This window comes from Nymphalis io, chromosome 15 (genome assembly GCF_905147045.1).
Source record: "Nymphalis io chromosome 15, ilAglIoxx1.1, whole genome shotgun sequence".
Lineage (NCBI taxonomy): Eukaryota > Metazoa > Arthropoda > Insecta > Lepidoptera > Nymphalidae > Nymphalis > Nymphalis io.
Window position 1 is genome coordinate 10,635,214 of NC_065902.1, and position 21,832 is coordinate 10,657,045.

Consider the following 21,832-nt stretch of genomic DNA (forward strand, 5'->3'; position numbering starts at 1 on the left):
GTCTCTTAGAGAGACATCGAAATATGAGGTAGAATAGTTTTCAATTATAGAGACAATCGATCTGGGATCGTTGGCGATTTTCCAGGTTGATCTTTTTAAGTTGGAGACTTCGCGATATGTTCAGAATATTTATAGCATTTTTTTTATCCTGGGACATTAGTCACACACGGCCATCTGATCCCAAATTAAGCTTGTACAGAGCTTGTGCTATGGAAACCAGACAACTGATATACTACATATACTACTTTTCTTTTGTAAATACATACTTATTAAAACATTTGAAAGCAATTCGTTTGCCATTAGTTCAGTTACTATAACACGAATCTTAATTGAAAATTGAGGAGTCAAACCTGGGTATACTGAGTATTCATGCGCTTAATTTATTTATTTTTTTAATTTACTCATGCGAAGGAGTACATCATGAGGTATCATGTATGTGTTGGATTTCACTGAAATCCATTAACCAATTGGAGAAGCGTGATGGAATTTACTTCGTCGTTCTTCACGCAGCGCAAGAAAAACACTAAGACCTTTGCCTAACAGTAACATTTACAGACTGTACTTTACTTATTTATGATTATTTTATGAACGAAATTCTGGAATCTTTATATAAATTTAAAAACAACTGAGCTATAAAAGTTTAACGACAAACTTTTTATGCCATCATTCTTACAAAGGCTTTTTACAAGCCTTATTGAGATACATAACTTTTTTTAACGCGCCTCGTTTTAATAACCGCATATAAAATCGGAACTAAAATAATAAAATTTATATTAAAAATTAAAATATTAGTTAAAAGGTGAAATGTTAACCGCTCTTAAGTTGTAATAACATTTGTATAATTGAAGAGTAACCACGGAATATTGTGTGGGAGTTTGATTACTGGAGTGACGAGCCCTTAACAAAATTTCAAAAACGGAGGCTCCGTTTATATTTAGAAGGTAAATTTACGAGTATGGGGGCGTGGAATTAGAACTTTCAACGACTTGCTTGAGGTCGAGTGAGCGTTCATTGATATAATTTTATTAGTATACAATTTGCTTGGTTGTATAAAATCTCATCTCATGCTTGGCGATGAAGTAAGCATCGTGAGGAAACCTGCATGCGTTCGGTGAAAAACAAGCACACGTGTATCCACCACGCCGAGCCTTAGTTAGGCATAGGGAAAAATAATTGGCTGTTTCTTTACTTTTAACTTTTATCAGTACGTGAGTTCCTTTTTTAAACTTATTTTGCCTTCAAATAGAATAATCCACGCCCGTTTAGAACTAACTAATATTCTTAGAAACAATCTTTCAACTCAAAGGGGCTTGGAAATAATAATATACTGCCTAATTTAATAAATACCCTCAAGGTTTACTCAGTACTTGTTAATTTTGTACAAACAATGTAGCTACGTTTAAGTTAGTTCTTTACAAGAATTAAACATTCATGAAAGTTATAAATGTATACGTTACATATAATATTATTTATATTTTATTATTATTATTTTATACATATAGTATTATTATTACCTACATTTTTAATGTTATAATTTATTATTTTTCCGTTGGCAACATCTTGTTATAAATTCGATTTTTAAACGCTTAAAATTTTACGAGTTCTCGTGTTTTGTTGTTACGAGTGAAGTATGAAGTAGATTATAGCTGTGTATGTTCGTCTGGTCAGTCTATTGATGTTGACATAAAAATAAAAATATATAATAAAATTAACTCAATAAATTACATAACAAAAACACGAGAGGAAACAAAATTAATCTTATTATAATAAAGAAACATTTAAGCATTTCATTGTAATGAGTAGACAGTTGCGTGATAAGACAATCTGGTAAAAACGTTAATCATGTTAATAGCTTCCGCTTACGAGGATATACAATTATTATCTTAGATATTTTTATATACCATTTTATTTACCTACATATTGACGGATAGTATAGAGGCAACTCAGTAGATACCATTGGCTTTTTATTTAGAAGGCTAAAAATAACGAACATTAAGTTAAATGTATGCAGATGACAAAACAAACAATTAAAATTGAAACAATAGGTTTCAATTTAAAAAAATATATATAAACGTCAATTAGACAATTCTTCTAAATTCTAATCGAATCAAAGTTTTTTATCCTTTACATAATGACAAAAACAACAATTTGACAAATCAAAATCGACTATCTCTATATATCTATATATCGAATAGCATATAAATTAGAAGTGCTAATGATTTAAGATATATACAAAGCATAAACTAAATAGTTCAATAGAGAATATTGTTATGTTAGCATTCGTATGCAAGCCGACAAGCCAATACCATATGTATTGTCTAAATAACCGCCCACGTCATACCGATGTTACGTGCGGCTGTGACGAGAACAAGATTTTACAATATATTTACCTTAAGAGAAATATAATTCTTTAAAAAAACAATTTTGATCGGTAATTCAATCTACGTTTCTCAAGAATTAATATACAATATTTTTTCGTGTTCGCTATAAAACGTCGGTTTCTCATTTGCCATCTCTGTCATATTTGGCGATTATTGGCTAGGGAACTGATGAGCAGTACGGACCCACCTAGCACTTTTCGTAAAGTTGCTAAAGATTGTTACAATAATATTTAATATCAATGTAAACTTGTAGTATTTTGTAATGTAGCATCTAAGACGTTTTTGTTATTTCCGTTCTCTTTGTTTTTTTTTTAAACCAATTTTTATTTTTTTTAATACCGCAATATCTTATCTTTCAAATTTATTTTTAAATTATTTTTTATCTTTTTGTTATTGTCACGTATTAGTCAAACACTTTAATACTTTTATGAAATTTTAATAGACGCAAGAACACTATACATGCAGTGTTTGCTTTAAAATGGGTGTACATAAAATGTTCCTAGTTTTAGTACACAATTTATTAAGATATTATGTATGTAACATCCGCTAGCAAACCTTTAATAAATAAATAAACAAAGCATGTCGGTATGTGATTTATCTCACGTTTCATATCGATAACAATTAAAGTTCTGATCAATAAGAATCGAGTCAGTCCAGTTAATTAAAGCTGTCACTAGAATTTTGAGTTTTTTTAATTAAATTTGTATTAATAAAGTTTTAAACGCAGAATTTTTTTTTAACGATCGACTCGAGTTACTTTTTTTAAATTTTAATATACCAATGGCTTGTCTTTGTCAAAATCGAATGACAGCGGATAGACAGACTTCGTTTTTATAAGCAATCGCGTTTGCAGACGTCGTCCTTAATGTTTCTTATGGTACAATTATTACTATTAATAAAATCTGCCACATAAGCAAATTAATTCAAAATATTGTTCGCCAGCTCCCTAACTATAAAGTATATTTAAAGACTAGTTAGAATAACATATTCTCTTAAAAAATACACGCACGAAACTCGTTTACCTCTTTAGTAATAAAATACCACTAATATCGCCTATTAAAATTAATGTAATCATTGAGTATCAAATACCAAAACCAGTTACAATAAGCACCATGCCAATCTTTCCTTATATCTCGTTTGTATTTTCGCAACGAAAAAAAAGGTTGTATATTTTACGAGATGACTAATGATTGTCTTTAGATCTGTAGCTTTTATGTTTGCTAAGTTTTTTTTTTTTTTTATTCGCCGAGAGGGCAAATAAGTTTATTACTAAAAATAGCTTACATTTCCTAACATTTATTTTTTACAAGGAGCTGCCTCTTTGTAATAACAGCAAAGAAGCGACCTGATGACATGATGCAAATAAGTAAGCTATTATGGTGTTTTGTTTTTTATATATACGTATTTATTTTGTAGTCATATTAACTAGAATAAAATAATATAAATATTCTTTTTTATTTAAAATACATGTAAAATAAACCCAGATTTTAAGTGGTCCACCACTGTCAATAGACATCGACACTGCGTCACCAACCTTGAGAACTAAGTCGTTACGTTGTTACTGTTGCCGTTTGGCAGTTGAACATATGATGAGCACTACCACACGGGCACAGAACCCTATCCAAGTCAATATTACCATTTATCGTCCCTTACATCCATTAAATATTTTTTTGTAGTATAGGAAGGTGGACGAGCATATGGGCCACCTGATGGTAAGTGGTCACCAAACGCCCTTAGACATTGGCATTGTAAGAAATGTCAACCATCGCTTATAGCCAATGCGCCACCAACCTTGGGAACTAAGATTTTATGTCCCTTGTGCTTGTAATTACACTGGCTCACTCACCCTTCAAACCGGAACACAACAATATCAAGTATTGCTGTTTTGCGGTAGAATATCTGATGAGTGGGTGGTACCTACCCAGACGAGCTTGCACAAAGCCCTACCTATATGAATTATAGTTGATGGTAACACTGTAACCAAGACACGCTTGCTATCTAGCTACTAACCTTTAACACTCTATATAAATTATTATTCGTTAAAAGTTCTTTCTATTACTTTGAGTAGTTTGTCTTGATTTTTTTTTTCTAAATTGTAATCTTACTCTGAATAAAGGGTACCAAGAATTTTATCCAATAAAGACATCCATCTTAAATAATATTTTATAAATCAAGAGTAAAGATAATTAAAAAATATTTCAAATGGAAGTAGTTTATTAATTGGAACCGAGAGAAGCAAAGAAATTGAGAAATAAAATTCCTATTAAAAATGTAATTAAATATAAAAGACAAATATCTTTTAAAATAACACATAGTATTTTAATATAAAGTTATTTACACGAACTTAGAACGCACACACATGGATCGTCCAAATGTCGACCTGTCGAGAAAACCAAACACAGGAAACGCCGCCGGTTAGACAATCAACTAAAATGTAGCAGAAAAATTTTTCATTAAATTTAGTAAAAGAGTACGTTATAGTAGAAGAAAATATAACGTACTCCTTTACGATATTTTATGACATTCCCATATCATATTACGATATAACGTCACTTTATTTATTTAATATCTTCAAACATACAATATTCAAAGAAAAACCAACACCAACTTCGCTTTACTTCAAAAAGTACCATCAACCTTTTTGGTCACGTTTTTTAAATTGTCTTCAAAAGTTCTACGATATCACTAGCCACCACGCAAGTACTTTTAATTTTGGGATTATGATAAGGGGACGCTTGCACAGGCTCACTATATCTACCAAATTAATTATACTGATATCAATATTGCAAAACCAATAAATAACTTTGAGTTTCAATTATTTAAAAAAAACCTTATTGCGAACGAATATTAACAAAAATGACACCTTTAATTATACCTAAAATATCAAACGAATGGCGCATATACCATTAAGTTTATTATATATACGTATCATAGATGACCATGTAAATAAAAACCCATATAGAACAATTATTACAAACAATAGACTTGGTCAATCATCGTCGTAACGCTTACGTTATTAAGATCTAACAACCCAAAATATTTTGTCTCGACATTGGCCTTATTTACTAATACAAGTGACTCACAAGACGATTGTCCAAACATTTGCATTGTTTGCTTTATTTATGTTAATATTAATTGCTGAGACAATAGAGAAATGTCGACGAGATGAAAATGAAGCTGGTCTTTCTGGAAGCTTCTAGAAATTAACAACACAATATTCATAATACCGTAACCGTAAAAAACCGTAACAGCCTGTGAATGTCCCACTGCTGGGCTAAAGGCCTCCTCTCCTCTTTTTGATGAGAAGGTTTGGAGCTTATTCCACCACGCTGCTCCAATGCGGGTTGGTAGAATTCACATGTGGCAGAATTTCAGTGAAATTAGACACATGCAGGTTTCCTCACATTCCTCATTCATAATACATTTCTGTAAAAATAATACAAATTATATAATTTAGGTTTCCAAAATTCTAGTAACATACCGTTTTGTGTGGCGTTTAAAATTTGTCGCAATTTCAAACTTTGTAGCGACTACTTAGTATAAAATATGTTCAAGGAAAATGTAAGTCGCAGTAAAATACAATAATAGCCAAAGAAACAATTTCAATTGTACAATAAATTATTTTTAACGTGAACAATTAGCAACATTTCCTGAAACCCGATTACATTTAATCATTAGATTATTTCAACACGACTAAGGGAAAATTTATAAAGTTATTTTGTAAAGCAGTCTATTAATTATTGTAGCGGTAAACTTTTTATATAAAAGAAAATATATTTCTTTAAATACTAAATAGTAATGAGAAATAAGCAAAAAGGTTAAATAAAATCGAATTCAATTTGAATTTGTCAAGTATAGGCGTATTACATTCCGATTCGATAAATAGGAGGCCACTTTAATAGTTAATCTATGTCCATCAAGCAAGCTGGGTGATTGATTGATCTCCAACACATCGGTGAAGTCATTCGAACACTATTAAATGTACACATTAATTCACTTAAGGGAATCTTGTCTGGTAACTATATTTTATATGCTTTTGATACCTTTGCAGCGTAATGGTAATACATTAACATGGAATTATTTTACAGATACACTGGGTGGTAATATAAAAACTCATAATGAATAACATATGCATGATCATTAGATCAATGCAAGCCCAAATAAACTTCGATATAAATTTGAAAATTAATCTGGAACTAGTAGTTCCAGATTAATAAAGGCTAATGACTCCTCTCTTTTTTTTGAGTAGAAGGTCCAAAAAATATACTAACAATACTTGAATTGTGTTCAATTGTGAAAGCTAAACAATGCCGAGCAATAAGCAGACACAAGGAAACTTAGCTCGTGAGTTAAGAAGCTTATAAATATTTTTCGTTCGTATTATCGTTACTAATATCATCAATGATTGCAGCACCTACTTTGGACTTAGCGAGTCAAAATGATTGATTAGGTCTTCCATTTCAAAACTTAGATAAAGGTTAAAGGGAAACTCTAAAACGTATAAAAATGTATACAATCCATCCATCCATCCAGGTTGTTTCAAAGATCTTTAGTGTACAAAATGAAATACGTCTAAGCAATGTTATAAAAGCCTAGATGTTTTATTCAACGGAGATTTTTTCGTAATAATTCTTACCTTTTAGTGGGCCTATTACCTAGACTACGCCTGTTTTAACAACTAGCTATTACATAGACAGTAATAAAAGTTTCATTTTTTTTAATCTTCGCATTTTCGAAGATAAAAAAAAACAACACCATCGCTAATAGTAACACTTCTCTGTCCTATGGATAACTTAAAAAAACGGTCCAAAATTCAAATCAAAACAATCACTACTACGTTATTAAAATATTTAGTTTATCTATTTTTAACAATTTCATTATCATCATTCTTTTCTCGTCCACTGCTGGACATAGGTCTCTCCAATGGCACGCCACTGAGCTCGATCTTCAGCTCTCAATCTCCAACCACTGCCAGCCACCTTGCGTATATCGTCACTCCACCTAGCTGGAGGGCGTCCTACGCTACGTTTGCCAAGGCGTGGTCTCCACTCCAGAACACGTCTACTCCAACGGTCGTCGGTTCTGCGACATATGTGTCCAGCCCACTGCCACTTCAGCTTACTAATCCTTTTCAATTTAACGCTTGGCATTAAAAGTAAGGATTTAAATCCTTCGACAACCAAATTGTTGATCAAAATTTAAAGCGGATCTTCAATTGGTAGGATCTTTCCACAGAACAAGGTCATTCACAAGCTCTGCAAACGATTTTTTGTATTCATTTATAAGTCTTTTAATAATGATTATTAAAGTATAATTACTCGAGCTTTATTGAATAAGAATAAACACCTTCTATTAATTTAAAGTTCATGAACAAGGATATTCTTATTACCGACGTAAAAGTAGGAGGAAAATATCCATCCATCCCACGAGAGAGAGGAAATAAATTAATTTGTTATTCAAGATTTAATATCGTCTTTTATATGCTAATTATTTTCCATTAGCCTTGAGACTGAATTTTACTTTGTTTCTATTTAATTACTTGTTGTATTTGTTTGATTTAAGACTAAGTTTTCATGTTAGCGTGTAGAATGTTAAATTGTATTCATACGAAAATAAAAGTTTTCTTTTTATTTATAATTCATGTTAATCGATTTTTAAAGGAATATTTAGAAGCAGAACTTAAGATTTCGTTTTAGGGTTGAATGTGAGGATGTAATAGTAATACGTTAACATAACGTATATACTATACATATATGTATGAGCATAAGGTGTATGAACTATTTAGTAGTTAGTAACAGCCTGTAAATGTCCCACTGCTGGGCTAAGGCCTCCTCTCCTTTTTTTTTTGAGGAGAAGGTTTGGAGCTTATTCCACCACGCTGCTCCAATGCGGGTTGGTGGAATACACATGTGGCAGAATTTCGATGAAATTAGACACATGCAGGTTTCCTCACGATGTTTTCCTTCACCTATTATACATGAACTATTATTATACATGAACTATTTAAAAAAAAAAAAATATATTGTCAAAGTCATACCGATTGAGTATTGTAAGAACCAACTACGAGGTTCTTTGTTAGGTGCTTTTTCAAACGTAGGCTAAACAAGAATCCACACGATGGCAGGCAACCACTAGCAAAAGTATTCTCAAGGAGAATTTGGTTCAAGCAGGCGACTGTTTTTTTTCGTGGTAGCATGCGAAAGCGATCCCGTGGCGCTCCTCGTTAAGACGGAAAGGGTACCGCTGGTTTTTTAGTGGGTATTCCAATGTTCGGGTCGCACTCGGCGCCTTGGCAATGCGAGCCGCCACCATTGTTCCCGTGGGGGAAAGGCATGACGCGTTTTACCAGCGTTAAAAAAAAGGCGGCTGTTATTACTAATTTCTCAATGCCCTATAAAATATATAAATATCCCGTTCTAAGCTAACATAGCCTCAAACTGCGGACACGTCTCAAGCAATTCCAAACAAAAAACCAAGTTACTATTAATATAAAAATACCCAACATTGATTACTCACGTTTAATTAGTTTCGCCAATCGCCGCGTGAATGAATGAAAATTAAACGCAATGAAATATTACCTTTATGAATACTGAGTTAAGATCTTAATTTCTTTAAAGCGTTCTCGAACGGTTTAAGCGAACGTAGAAATTCGATGTTTCAGACAACACGGTAATTCCAACAAAATTTTGTATGTAATATAGTTTTTATCGCGTGACTACAATATATTTGATCTGGTATTGTATTTAAGAAAATATATTTAGTAAAAAGTAAGGTCTTATTTTATTTTTTTCTTTCTTCTCTTTCGTTTATCTTGATCACGATTAGTCGGTCTTATCACAATTAATTATTATAACTTGGAAATAAATAAAATTGTTTTAATTTGGAACAATGACAACAAGCACAGTCTATCATCATACCTTGGACATACAAAAGCATTTCACAGGTGTGAAACAGTATTTGTATATCGGATTTAATCTCCTATTTTTTTTTATAATCCTATATGTATTTCAGATAACGACTTTAGTTTTAAGTTTTATTAACTTGTAATTTAATAACTTGTTTATACGTAATAATCTACCACTTTAATATTTGATATTACTCTTTGTCACGTTTACATGGCCGTCCGTCACTGTCACATGGAGGCCTCTGAAAATCAGTGCTGGGTTAATATTATGCCAGCTTCAACTGAGAGGTTGTCCATTTTGGATGCCACACCACTTTACAGTTAATTTTTGTTAATTTTTATTTATTTATTTTTTTTCTCTTTTCTTTGTGTTTCCATAATAATGCAATTCCCATTTTGCATCCAATTCAATATTTAATAGATATAGATTAAATAAAATTGGATGCAAAATATTTTTGTAAATATTTTCGTAAGTTAGTTAATTTTTTATTTATTTTTTTCTACGACATAAATTAACTTAAACTCTGTGTTACTTTTGTCATTTCTTTTTTATCTTCTTATTTTTACTCATGTGGTGTGATCCAAATAAAGACTTTATCTATCTATCTATCTATCTATCTACCTTATGAACGTTATACACATAGTATAACCGTTGTTTAGCGGGTGATTTGTTAATCAATGCTGTCTTCTTTCGAATGTCAAATCAGTAATGACAGAAAGAGCGAAATCATTGTTTAACTTAACAGCTGATAAGCAACTTTTATAAGTGAGGCCTTAAGATTATTTGATTTGGAATTTAAATTTTGTACTGTACGCGATGAATCTTTGTATTGTATGTACTATTTTTTTAATTAAAAATTTAATTGTTTAGTTCCTAATTTAAATTTATTGTAATCCCTTTTCGATTCGATGTTTTTAAGATTTGTGTGTATATAGTTCCGTAAATTTACAACTAATAAAATTAGAATCGCTGTAGTTGTTTTACTGGTGGTAGGGCTTTGCGCAAGCTCGTCTGGGTAGGTACCACCCACTCATCAGATATTCTACCGCAAAACAGCAATACTTGATATTGTTGTGTTCCGGTTTGAAGGGTGAGTGAGCCAGTGTAATTACAAGCACAAGGGACATAAAATCTTGGTTCCCAAGGTTGGTGGCGCATTGGCTATAAGCGATGGTTGACATTTCTTACAATGCCAATGTCTAAGGGCGTTTGGTGACCACTTACCATCAGGTGGCCCATATGCTCGTCCACCTTCCTATTCTATAAAAAAAAAAAAATAACTAAAATTGAGAAAAAAGAGGTTGTATTGTACCAATAGGGAATAGATTGACACATTGATTTGTATTGTTTCAAGTTACGAAGACTGGCATATGACAAGCACGGGCTTCTTTTTAATCAACGACGATAAAGAAAGATTTGTTCATCCTTTGTATGTCTTAATTACATTCACTTATAATATAATTTAAGTATGTTTTGTTACAAAGCATTTCGGTAAAAACATCTACCGTAAAAATATGTTATAAATCTTTGTGTCAATATTAGAAATATTTTGATGCTCTTAATGAATTATATAATTTCAATCGATTAAATAATAACACGCAAACAATGACACTAGCAAAGTACTATTGTTTAACCGTAAAAAATATTTATGTAGTTTTTTTTTTATAAATCTAGAATATTTTTATTTAGTTAAATAATTTAACATCATATAATGATCTGTTGTATTTATACGTGTAAGCTGTATACTAACTGGATACATTCGCTCGTTAAAATACAATTTGTTATGTGGCACAAAGGATAAAGCTAAAATTGGCCGATATTTAGTGGGTCAAGGACTTCCGATTAGATGAGTTTTGTTCATCGTAGGTCAATGATTTAATTGTTTTTTTTTTGGCTGTATAAGATTCGTTGATTATCAGACAAAACAATATGACGATAGAAAAAACTTACGCTGATTTCTTTCCGCCGGTTTTTCTCAGGTTTGTATTAGGGGTTTTTTTCGATCTGATCTTGGCGATCTATACTTTTTCGATTTAATCAGTAATCATTTTTTTGTTATAAAATTTAAAATATAAATGTTTCGACTTTAGACATTTTACGAGAGTGAAATCGTACTTTCTACAATAAATAATAATCATAAATATTCACAATATTATGTATAATTATTAAAAAAAAATACCAATAGTTAGATTAATACTTCAATATAAAGATAAAACATTGTGTATTTTTTATTTTATTTTATTTATGACTATGAAACCCATTTATTCTCAGGAAGGGTAACTCCACTATTGTACACTATTATATGTCTTCAATAACATAGTCACCAATCACAGTTCTTCTATTTCTTATTTTGAAAAATTTAGAAAAGGATATAGACACACAAACTAAGCAAAGACACACAGATACCCAGAAACAAAAGAGAAAAATACTATTCTTGGATAATTGTATCAGAAAAATCTATGAAAATTTTCAATATAAAAATACATTATTAGTTTCACAACCAATTTGTTATTGGGTCTTATTAATTCAATTTCTTATTGGGTTTATAAATTATGCTAAGACTTTGACTATTCCAGTAAAATTAGAAGTAGGTATTTCCAGTTTTCATAAAAAAGGAGAGATTTTAGGTAAACATTTATAGGCTGTTGCTTTGTTATGTAAACTTAAAATTAAAATATGACCAAATTAAATACAAACTAAGGTTTTATAAACAAGAATTGCTTAAATATATATTTTATTCTAACAATGGTCTCAAATTCTTCCCATAATTTTATAATGATCAAAATGTAGTTGAATTTGAATTTTTGAAAATGAACACCGATATAGAATATAATAGATTTAAAAAAAAATGGTTTTTAATCAGAAAAATAAAAAAAAAAAAAATTTGCGGGAAAAACGTTCGTAACGAACTCGATTAATTATTATCATTGTCAAAAAGATTTTACGTAATTTTTAAATAATAAATTTCGCGTGCAGATGTTTTTAGCCGCACTAACATAATAATACCGTAATCTAGTGTTATCATGAGGAAACCGCGCGTTGATCCGACGCGCCTTCACATTGTAAACATTGACTATTTATAATTCCCATCAATGGTCGAAAGGCTAACCAACACATTAAAATATAAACTTACCATATAAAGTCCTTGCAGTGTGAACAAAAAGTCGGCTGCTTGAAGAATCTCGGCATAAATTTGTGATCTTTCACCAGGTAAACATTCTTCTTCTTCAGGGCACCTTTCCGGCCTCGAAGCCGCATTCCCTGCCCTATTTTTACATCACCATCATCACAATTATTATCCTCGTCCGCCATGGTGAATCGCTCGCGATTATTCACCGGTGCAGTCGGAAATAATTATTATCTCACAAGAATCCGCTAGGATACGCGACCCGTACGAGCGAACCACCGTTCTTAACCGAACGTCATCGCGCTTTGACAGAATGAACAGATGGACCACTCATGTGTCATTGTCAACCTCGATTGTCAAATTCAATTAAATTTATGTGTTGCCAGGTCCATTAAGAATCAGTCCGTGATTTGGAGTACAGTACATAATTCATAAAAAGCATATAATGTTAATAATATAGGTTAATTAAAGACCTACCCAGCCTGAGTTTGTACGTCTCAGTTCACATGAGGAAAAATCGAGTCTTACCCAATATACCTCTATCTCTCTGTCCACCCAAATTAATAATACTATTAACTCTACATAATGTGAGCATTTATTAAAATTTGTCATAATATCTCTTAAACTAGTGTCAAATATTGTAAACTATATTCAAGTAGGTTCATTTTAATTATAGAAAATGCTAATTCATTTATTATATAATATTAATATTATTTTAATTTAACTAAAATTACCCATGCATTTTTTTCAAATATTTATTTTGGGACTTCAAACTACCTTATTAGTAGGTAATACAATAACTAACAAAACTTACACTCTTTCATTATACAAGTGAAAATTTATGAAAGTAACCTTCATATTTAAAATTTCTCATGAATTATACCTTTACATGTAATTTCAATTGGATACACGAGAAATAGACAAACATAACTTAAAATAAAATTTTATAAATCTCTTAGTATTTCCGATAATCATTTCTATAATTAATAAGTGTCAAACAGTAACTAGTTCCAATAAAAACAAATTTATTTAAACAAAATTATTTTTATTAAAGTATTTTATTTTATACTTTTTATATTTTATAACAATACGAACGCATCTTTTTAACTATTATCTATACTTCTAAACGTGATTGGGTAGTGGGTACCAACTGGGCATTGCCGTTGTTTCGCATTCATAATTTAAGTTTTAACATTGGCATTGACTTTTGATCAAGTTGTCAACCGAGTTCAACCGACAGATAGTCGTTATTTGAATTTTTGGCTTCGTCAATGTCTGGGAACTGTTATGAGAACTTAGAAATTAGAAAAGACTATAAATAAATAAAAGAGAAATGTGATTAATGTTTATATTTTAAGTATAATTTGTGCGTTTTTGAAATCAAAGTCAACGTATTTCTATGAAAATGAGTACTGACAATTCAGATACGGGTGCAGGCATCGCCCTCTCGTTAGTCGCCCAATTCGACGATATAAATCGCTTAAATAGTGTTTTAAACGATGGAGCTTCAGAAGAATGTAAGTGTTTATACGAGTATCTATGTTATTTGATGTTTTATGTGTATTCTATTATATGTTAAGTAATGGCGGTATTTGCAAATAACGCTTAAACTATAACGCACTTGGTGGTAGGGCTTTGTGCCAGCTCGTTTGGGTATGTACCACCCACTCATCACATATTCTACCACCAAATAGCAATATTTAGTACTGTTGTGTTTTGTCTTGAACTTGAGTAAGCTAGTATAACTACAGATACAAGATTCATGATACCTTAGTTGCTTAGGTTGGTAGCGCATTAACGATGTATGGGATGGTTAATATTTCTTACAGTGCTAATGTCTGGGTGGTGGTGATCACCTACCATCAGATGGTTCATTTGGCAGTCTAGGCAGACTTCATAAAAAAATTTGCTTATTTTATACCAGCTTCATATGTATAGCTAATTTTGCTTACCCACTAAATATATATTAAGTCTGAAACATTTGTTAAAACAAAATTATGTTTGACAAGCTTATGTAAAAATATTCTAACTCTACTAAATTATAAGTGTTCCTCATTTAAATATTCACATAACAATAATTCTATTTCAGTAGTAAGCCATGTAATTCGATTAACTGTATTGTTAAATAAATCTAAATATTAATAAATATCTAAAAATATATTTCTTAATATTAATACATTACTACAGGTTTCCTGGCATTTGTTAAGCAAATGGAATGGGTTCGCACTCAATGGGCTTCGGCTGAGGCAGAGGCCGCCCGACTCCAGACTGAACTAGATGAGGCTTTAAGAACATTGGCAAAATGGGAGGCTAAGTTTGCTCATGTGCGGAAGCTTCTAGATGGAGAGAAAAGAGAAAGAAACATAGTCATGAAGAAATATAATGAATTGGTTAGCTTTGATCTAACTTTTTAAAACAAATGTTTATTTAATATTCTTAATTATATCATATAAATTTATAACAATTATTGCAATTATTATCGAAATTAGAAAGGTACATTTTAAATGGACCACCAATTGTATACTGTCACTTTTGCTATAATATTTAAATTAAAAGAATATTAGTATTCAATAATAAAAACTTTTCATTACAGAGCAAGCTACTGGACATGGCTAGAGACTTGCTGTTCAATGATAATAGAGCAAAATTGAACAATGAAACACTGCAGAAGCTCGCTTTTCTCAATGGGACTGCACAACAAGATCATAATGCAAAATTGAGTGGAGTACCGGAGCTTAATTCTACTGGTAACTATTATCATAAATAGATTTGATCACTAATAGATATTTCTTTAACAGTATGTTTAGGCTGAAATCCTAATCAAAATATTCTTGTAATATCTTAAAAGCTTGTAAGAGAAAATTTTATACAAATTCATGTATATACCTATCTGTACTCAATAAATGTCATAAATATTGCTATGTCTTGAACATAGTGATAATAATAATATGATAAGGCTTAGGCATACACTAAGTTTATTTTTCGAACAATCTAATTATATTGCTTAGTAAATATTATATCAAACTTCTGGTATAAATTTTGTGAACATGTTTCATTTATTTAATTCTTTATTGCATGGATAAAAAATATTTGTTGTACACTTAAGGCAGGCAAATGAAGGCAAATGAAATTGAGAAAATAATGTTTGAAATTTTGCAAAGGACAAAAAAATCATACAAAAGACATGCAACAGCTTACTTATACTCTTACATATAGAATACAGTTACAGTTTCACCTAAATACATACAAGCGAAAACACATCAAATAATAAATTTACATAAATATATGTACACTTAGCTATATATTAGAAGTGTTATTCTCTAGCTTTTTATTTTTATCAAATATATTTTATATAGATACCAAGAAAATATGTGTTTATTGGTTACAGGTACATTGTTATCAGAAATGTCATATTCTCGCTCTGAAGACGATCTTGACTTATCACTAGCATCAACTCGACGTTCATGGGTACAACGTGGTGGATGGACTGCAAGAGAGAACCCCCCTGCTAATAAGAAACGTCGTTCTTCCACATCATCTGCAACTAAGGTGGATATTATTGTTATGTAGAGTTATATTCTTTTATGTCACGTCGAATTGCTTTAATATGTAATTTATAAATTAATGTTTGAGTGTCGCTACATAAAATATATATTTTTTCGAAGACGGTTGAGCTGCAAGGTGGTAAGGTGCTGGCCACCGCCACGACTACCTTGACGCTTGAGCGAGCTCCTACTACACACGACCTCAAGCCGCCACAAAACTTCGTAAGTATTAATAAATAATAACAATTTACTTGCTGGTAGGGTTTTCTGCCTCTCACATAGATAGGTCATCACTTATTCTACTGCTAAACAGCAATACCCCGTAATGTATGTATGAAGGGTGAGGGTGTCTTAACAGGTACAAGGGACATAATTTCAGTTCCAAGCTTGGATGGTGATTTAAGGGATTACCAATGTAAGGGATGGTTAAAATTTCATACAGCACCAATGCTTATGAGCCTCTGAATCCGTTAAGCATCAGGCAGAAGACTTGCCAGGCCTACCTTTCATAAAAAAATTAAAAACTAAAAATAAATATGGATTAAAATTCTGTAGCTAGAATATAGAATGTTGGATTGTAAAAAACATTGAGCTTGTATGAAAGTAATATTGAATGATTTATGTTTAATTACTAATTCTAACATAATGCAATGTCAGTTTAATATTATTGCAATATTTCTAGCAACCAATATCAGAAAGTAGTGATGAAGGTCCACCAGCTCGAAAGTCAGCTACTCGTCTCTCTGGTCGCAGTGTACCCAAGCAAGAGTGTATACCTTCAGCCCCGCCGATAAGTGGTAATTATTATTTAAGATATCTTATAAAATATAATCGGTAAACTGTAATAATACCACAAAAGTTCGACTAGAACATTTTAACTATATATAACACTAAAAAACAGGTAACTATAATGCAAGTAATGCATATTAAATTATTTGTTATTATAAACAATCATCGAGGCCTGCACATTGTCTTCAATATAAATATTATATATTTTTTAGAATCCGAAAGTGCTCCAGACACCCCCCGAGCACCGCCTCAACGCACACCTTCTGTTGTCTCAGCTGCCTACGGCGGTTCCCCTCGGGTGAGACCGAGGCAGCACAACTTCGTCGCTAAGAACTTTTATAAGAGGGAAACTTGTGGACCTTGTGGGAAAACGTGAGACAATTTTAATTAATTATTCATATCTTAATCTATTAAAAATGCTTCTTATGTTATTAAATTATATGGTATGTTCTAAATACATAAATGAATATGCATTTACATAGAATATAAGATATAATTTAATAGCAAAATTTATATATACTATTTGTAGGTAACTATAAAAATCTTTTCATTATATTTCTTCTTCTCAATAATTGTTATTCAGCATCTTTATATCAAAAGCATACAACCATTTAATTTAAATATTTCAATTGTCAATTAAAATAAATGATACCTGAACAGATTCTATTATGATTAAAACATTATGTGCAGAATCAAGTTCGCGAAAGTCGGCGTGAAGTGCGAGCAGTGTCGCGCGCAGGCGCACCCCGAGTGTCGCTCGCTGCTGCCGCTGCCCTGCGTGCCGCCCGGGCGGGCTCACAGCGCGCAGGTGTGTGCATAGTGTGGCGAGACTAATTATCTTCTCTCTTATAAACACCGCCCTCTAGGGTCTTGTAGAAAATATTTGGTATCACGCAATCATTCATTAATGACAATACCTATGTAAACTAATTGTTTTAATTTAATTGACAGGAGGGCAGCATAGCAGACTTTGCGCCGTCTACACCTCCAATGGTGCCTGCGTTGTTGGTACACTGCGTCAATGAGGTGGAGAAGAGAGGTTTGAATGAACGGGGCATATACCGCATAAGTGCAGTGGAGAAAGATGTTAAACGATTGAAGGTAATAAGTGTATGGTTAATAGATTTACCAAAAATATGATTTTGTACTTAATCAACTATTGAAATATACAAATTGTAAAAAATTGGATTCAAATTTTATATGAAATTAATTTGAAGGTGCTTTTAGAGTGACAAACTTTTATTATTATTCAATAGGAACGCTTCCTCCGCGGTTGCGGATCACCCCAACTGTCAACCGAGGACATACATATAGTCTGCGGTTGTATTAAGGACTTTTTAAGATCACTCCGAGAGCCTCTCGTATCGAGTGCTCTTTGGACCGATTTCATGGATGCTGCTAAGCTTTCGGAACCTACAGATGCTACCGCATCAGTTGTACAAGCAGTTAGCCAACTACCCCAACCCAATAGGGACACTTTGGCTTTCTTAGTACTACATTTGCAAAAGTAAGTTTTCACAAACTTTTAAAAAATTGAATTGCTTTTGAACAAGTAATCTTAAATCTGTTTTATATAAGATAATGTAAGCAAGTGGCGTTTGCATCCAAACTTTTTAAAATATAATAGTCAGTCAGCATATTACATAGATTGTTTATTTATTTAATCACATTGCTGGTGGTAGAGCTTTGTGCAAGTTCGTCTGGGTAGGTACCACCCACTCATCAGATATTCTACCGCAAAACAGCAGTACTTATTATTGTTGTGTTCCGGTTTGAAGGGTGAGTGAGCCAGTGTAATTACAGGCACAAGGGACATAAAATCTTAGTTCCCAAGATTGGTGGCGCATTGGCTATGTAAGCGATGGTTGACATTTCTTACAATGCCAATGTCTAAAGGTTTTTTTTTACGATATATCTGATAACATTTTTAATTATTTAATATTCAGAGTAGCTGAGAGTCCTGAATGTGAAATGGGTATAGACAACTTGGCGAAGATCTTTGGTCCGACCGTCGTCGGCTACGGGATGATGACCCAAGCGGCAGAGATGTATACCGCAACAACACAAATGGTCAACGTAAGTAGAATTATTAGTGAAATGAGATGTGTTATGAAAATGGAAAACTTATCAGCGCCGGTTATGACTTATAATTATTTTATAAAATTAATTTTGAACTTTGTTTCTGATATTACTATAAGCTATGGCTATGTATATACATATAAGCTACATTAGAGTATGGCCAAGGAGTTCAACGTTCAACAAGCACCGGCGTTGAAATTCTGCCAAACTAGACTAGACTCCAAATAAAAGAGCATCCGAGTGGTGTGGCCGAGCTAACGCAGTGAGCGGTGTGCGCAGGTGATGCAGCTGCTGCTGCGCCTGCCGGGCGACTACTGGGCGCAGTGGGCGTGCGCGCCCGCCTCGCCCGCCGCCAGCCGCCCGCGCGGGTTCTTCTTCTCGCCGCACGACACCGGGTGCGTACATTATATTCACATTTCCTTTTATACCATTTTAGCATTTATAGCACATTTATATGTTTGGAGGGAACCAAAAAAAGTGTAGAAACAAGAATCCAGGACATCCGGATGTACGGCCTTATATCTAGCCATTTTTTTTTCTCGCATTGGAAACCTTCATAAGGTTAACCGCCTCCTTTGGGGGGGGGGGGCTGGGTTATGTGACAGGTTACCTATCTTTTTAGAGGCTATGAAAATGCGTAGTCCACGGCCTTATATCTAACGACTAGACCGACGAGGTAGTATTTTATTTTTAAAAGATTTTTTTTTTTAAAGAAAATATTTAAATTAACATTGCTGTCATATTATTAATGCCGTCATATTTAAATGTTATTTATTGTTTTCAGTGTTTCGCGGAAGAAGAGAAACTACTTCCAGTGACATTGGAAAAATATTTTTATTATTAATAGCATAAGTAAGTTTCATTTCGGTTTGTTTGTGTAAAGAAGCAGTTATGTTAACCATTTTATGTTATCGTGCTCTAACTAATATATTAAAGTATATATATTTAAGTTTTGCTTATATATTTATAAAAAAGTAACCTTAAGATATTTTTAATAGAAATATAGTAACTACTTTTGATAAAAGAAATCTAAGAAGTACAAGTTTTTTTTTTTAATTTAATATGTCTAAAACTTAATGTAGCAACTTGTTTATATAAAATTTGTTAGGAGTTAAAAATGAACTAAATAATAGTTTATATATTTAGAAATACATATCTAACATTAAATGAATATGAGTCTCAAAGGCAATAACATAATTATCATCGAATAATAAACGAGCTACAATTTAAAATTCAGACAATTTTGAAATTGCAATATGAAAATTTAATAACTTATTTCTCGTAAAGCGTTGAGGTAAAGATAATCATGTGTTTGATACTAGTAATTCGAGTATATTGTTTTACTGTGTGTCTGAAACACAGATTGAAATTATTGTTATCATACCAAGCCTAATAATTAAAATATGAGCCTGTGACGGTACACAGTTTAAAAAAGCTCAGTAAAATAAATAAACCAGTGGATATAATCCTTCATTAAATGTCTTTAATAATGAAATAATAAGTTTTTTAATAAAAAAAATACTCGAAAAATTGCGTTTAGTTAACAGTAGCGAAACATATTCATAAAAGTTGCCTATAAGTTGTATTATTAAACTGCTCATCAGTTACTTAAGTTTTACAGAAAAAATGTTATATTATCTCCTGTACTTACTTAAATTAATTTTGTTCTTGTTTAAATTATAGTCACGTATTTAGTTATTAGTAATTTAGTTTTTATACATTGTCTGCTATAGACATAGTAAACCTTTATAGTACTAACATTAAGTTCATTTTACTTTTCTGTATTAGTTATCATATCCAAGTCTTATAAATTGATATTGTTACTAGGGTTTCAAAATAACAGAGATAATAATTGGGCTATCATTTAATAAAATTTTACTTTTTCTAAAATAATTATTACACCATAATAAAATTTTTAAGCAATCACGACACACTTCACAAAAAAGTATTATATAAATGAAAAAATATATTTGAAAATAAATTAATTTGCATAGGTATTTTTTTCTATATTGGTAAACCTAGCAACAATGTCACTGTAAAATAAGTATAATCGTCCAAATTAAATATCGTAATAGTTCATTCGGATTTTAAGCGCGATCGTATCATTTATATTTTGTCGACTTAAAGGTATGATTGTTGTTGAAACCCAAATATAATACGAATAATGGTTAGTATACACTAAACTTAAATACAAGTATAATTATTATTTTCCGTTGTGACGTCAAGCCACCGCCTAAGACGGTTATTTTAGAAGTCGTGTTTTTTTTTTACCCGCCGCACTCATGTTTTATGATAAAATTTAAAGTTAATTTCTAAATAGAAATTAAAACATTTGGATTTGTAATAAACATTTTGGGATTGTTCAAAAATATTTTTCAGTGCGTCCGGGGTTTCTCTTGTAAATATATTAGTTTTTCTTAATGTCATATTCGTATAACAATTTGTATAACTTAACTGGTTTTTTTTAAGGTAACATTCAAAGTGTTATTAGATTCTTTATAGTAGTATCATAATTAATTTTCTCAAAAAATAAAGTTGTGTAAACAGTAAAAAAAAATTACATTAATATTTACAAAAATAAAAACGGTTTAATTTATCTTGATTCAAAATTTATCCGATATAGATATTGTTAAATGAATATCATTCAATTAAAATATAAATAGTTTATGTATTCATTATTTTGCATATAGACAAATTTGGATATGTTTAATATAATCACAATTTGCTAGTCACTGGACTAGATCTATGTATATTTGTTTCTGTATTTACTTTTGGTATGTATTTCGTTAGAAGGTACATTGACGTATTTACTTATTGACAAATTTTTTTGTAGAATTAAATAAAAATCATGTAAAACCCATAGTTTCTTTCTTTTAAGCATATCCTTTATTTATTGTCCAATATTTTTTTTTTAATTTAATGATAAATAAAATTATCTATTAAAATAATATCAAAGCGCTTAAGGTTAAAAAATACAAATGTGGTTCAAACTCAATAGCAAATCAG

The 21,832-nt window shown here is 31.4% G+C and overlaps 3 protein-coding genes across 6 annotated transcripts in view; 2 read left to right on the forward strand and 1 right to left on the reverse strand.

Annotated features, from left to right (window-relative positions):
- LOC126773785 (protein kinase C, brain isozyme) overlaps positions 1–12,705 on the reverse strand; it is a 519,888-nt gene extending 507,183 nt beyond the window's left edge. For all 4 annotated transcript variants that reach the window (XR_007669771.1, XR_007669772.1, XR_007669773.1 and 1 more), the window contains exon 1: positions 12,420–12,705. Coding sequence is in view for 1 of the 4 variants with exons in the window: in XM_050494939.1 (XP_050350896.1) it covers positions 12,420–12,598 (179 nt within the window). In the remaining 3 variants the exon portion in view is untranslated. The remainder of the gene's footprint in view (positions 1–12,419) is intronic.
- LOC126773860 (uncharacterized) overlaps positions 1–21,832 on the forward strand; it is a 381,320-nt gene that overhangs the window by 349,319 nt on the left and 10,169 nt on the right. The gene's annotated exons all lie outside the window — the stretch shown is intronic.
- Positions 13,606–20,576, forward strand: LOC126773792 (rac GTPase-activating protein 1-like). The gene is made up of 13 exons (XM_050494965.1): positions 13,606–13,930; positions 14,601–14,803; positions 15,007–15,160; positions 15,802–15,962; positions 16,079–16,180; positions 16,641–16,755; positions 16,960–17,119; positions 17,438–17,555; positions 17,699–17,848; positions 18,004–18,254; positions 18,694–18,823; positions 19,106–19,221; positions 19,611–20,576. Exons 1-13 carry the CDS (start codon positions 13,813–13,815, stop codon positions 19,642–19,644), a joined length of 1,812 nt encoding a protein of 603 aa, XP_050350922.1. The 5' UTR covers positions 13,606–13,812; the 3' UTR covers positions 19,645–20,576.

Bases quoted from the DNA above. Each gene is read 5' to 3' on its own strand.
- LOC126773792 (XM_050494965.1), top strand. From the start codon at position 13,813: ATGAAAATGAGTACTGACAATTCAGATACGGGTGCAGGCATCGCCCTC. The intron at 13,931-14,600 runs GTAAGTGTTTAT...ACATTACTACAG, and splicing joins CGATGGAGCTTCAGAAGAAT to GTTTCCTGGCATTTGTTAAG. The intron at 15,161-15,801 runs GTAACTATTATC...TATTGGTTACAG, and splicing joins ACCGGAGCTTAATTCTACTG to GTACATTGTTATCAGAAATG.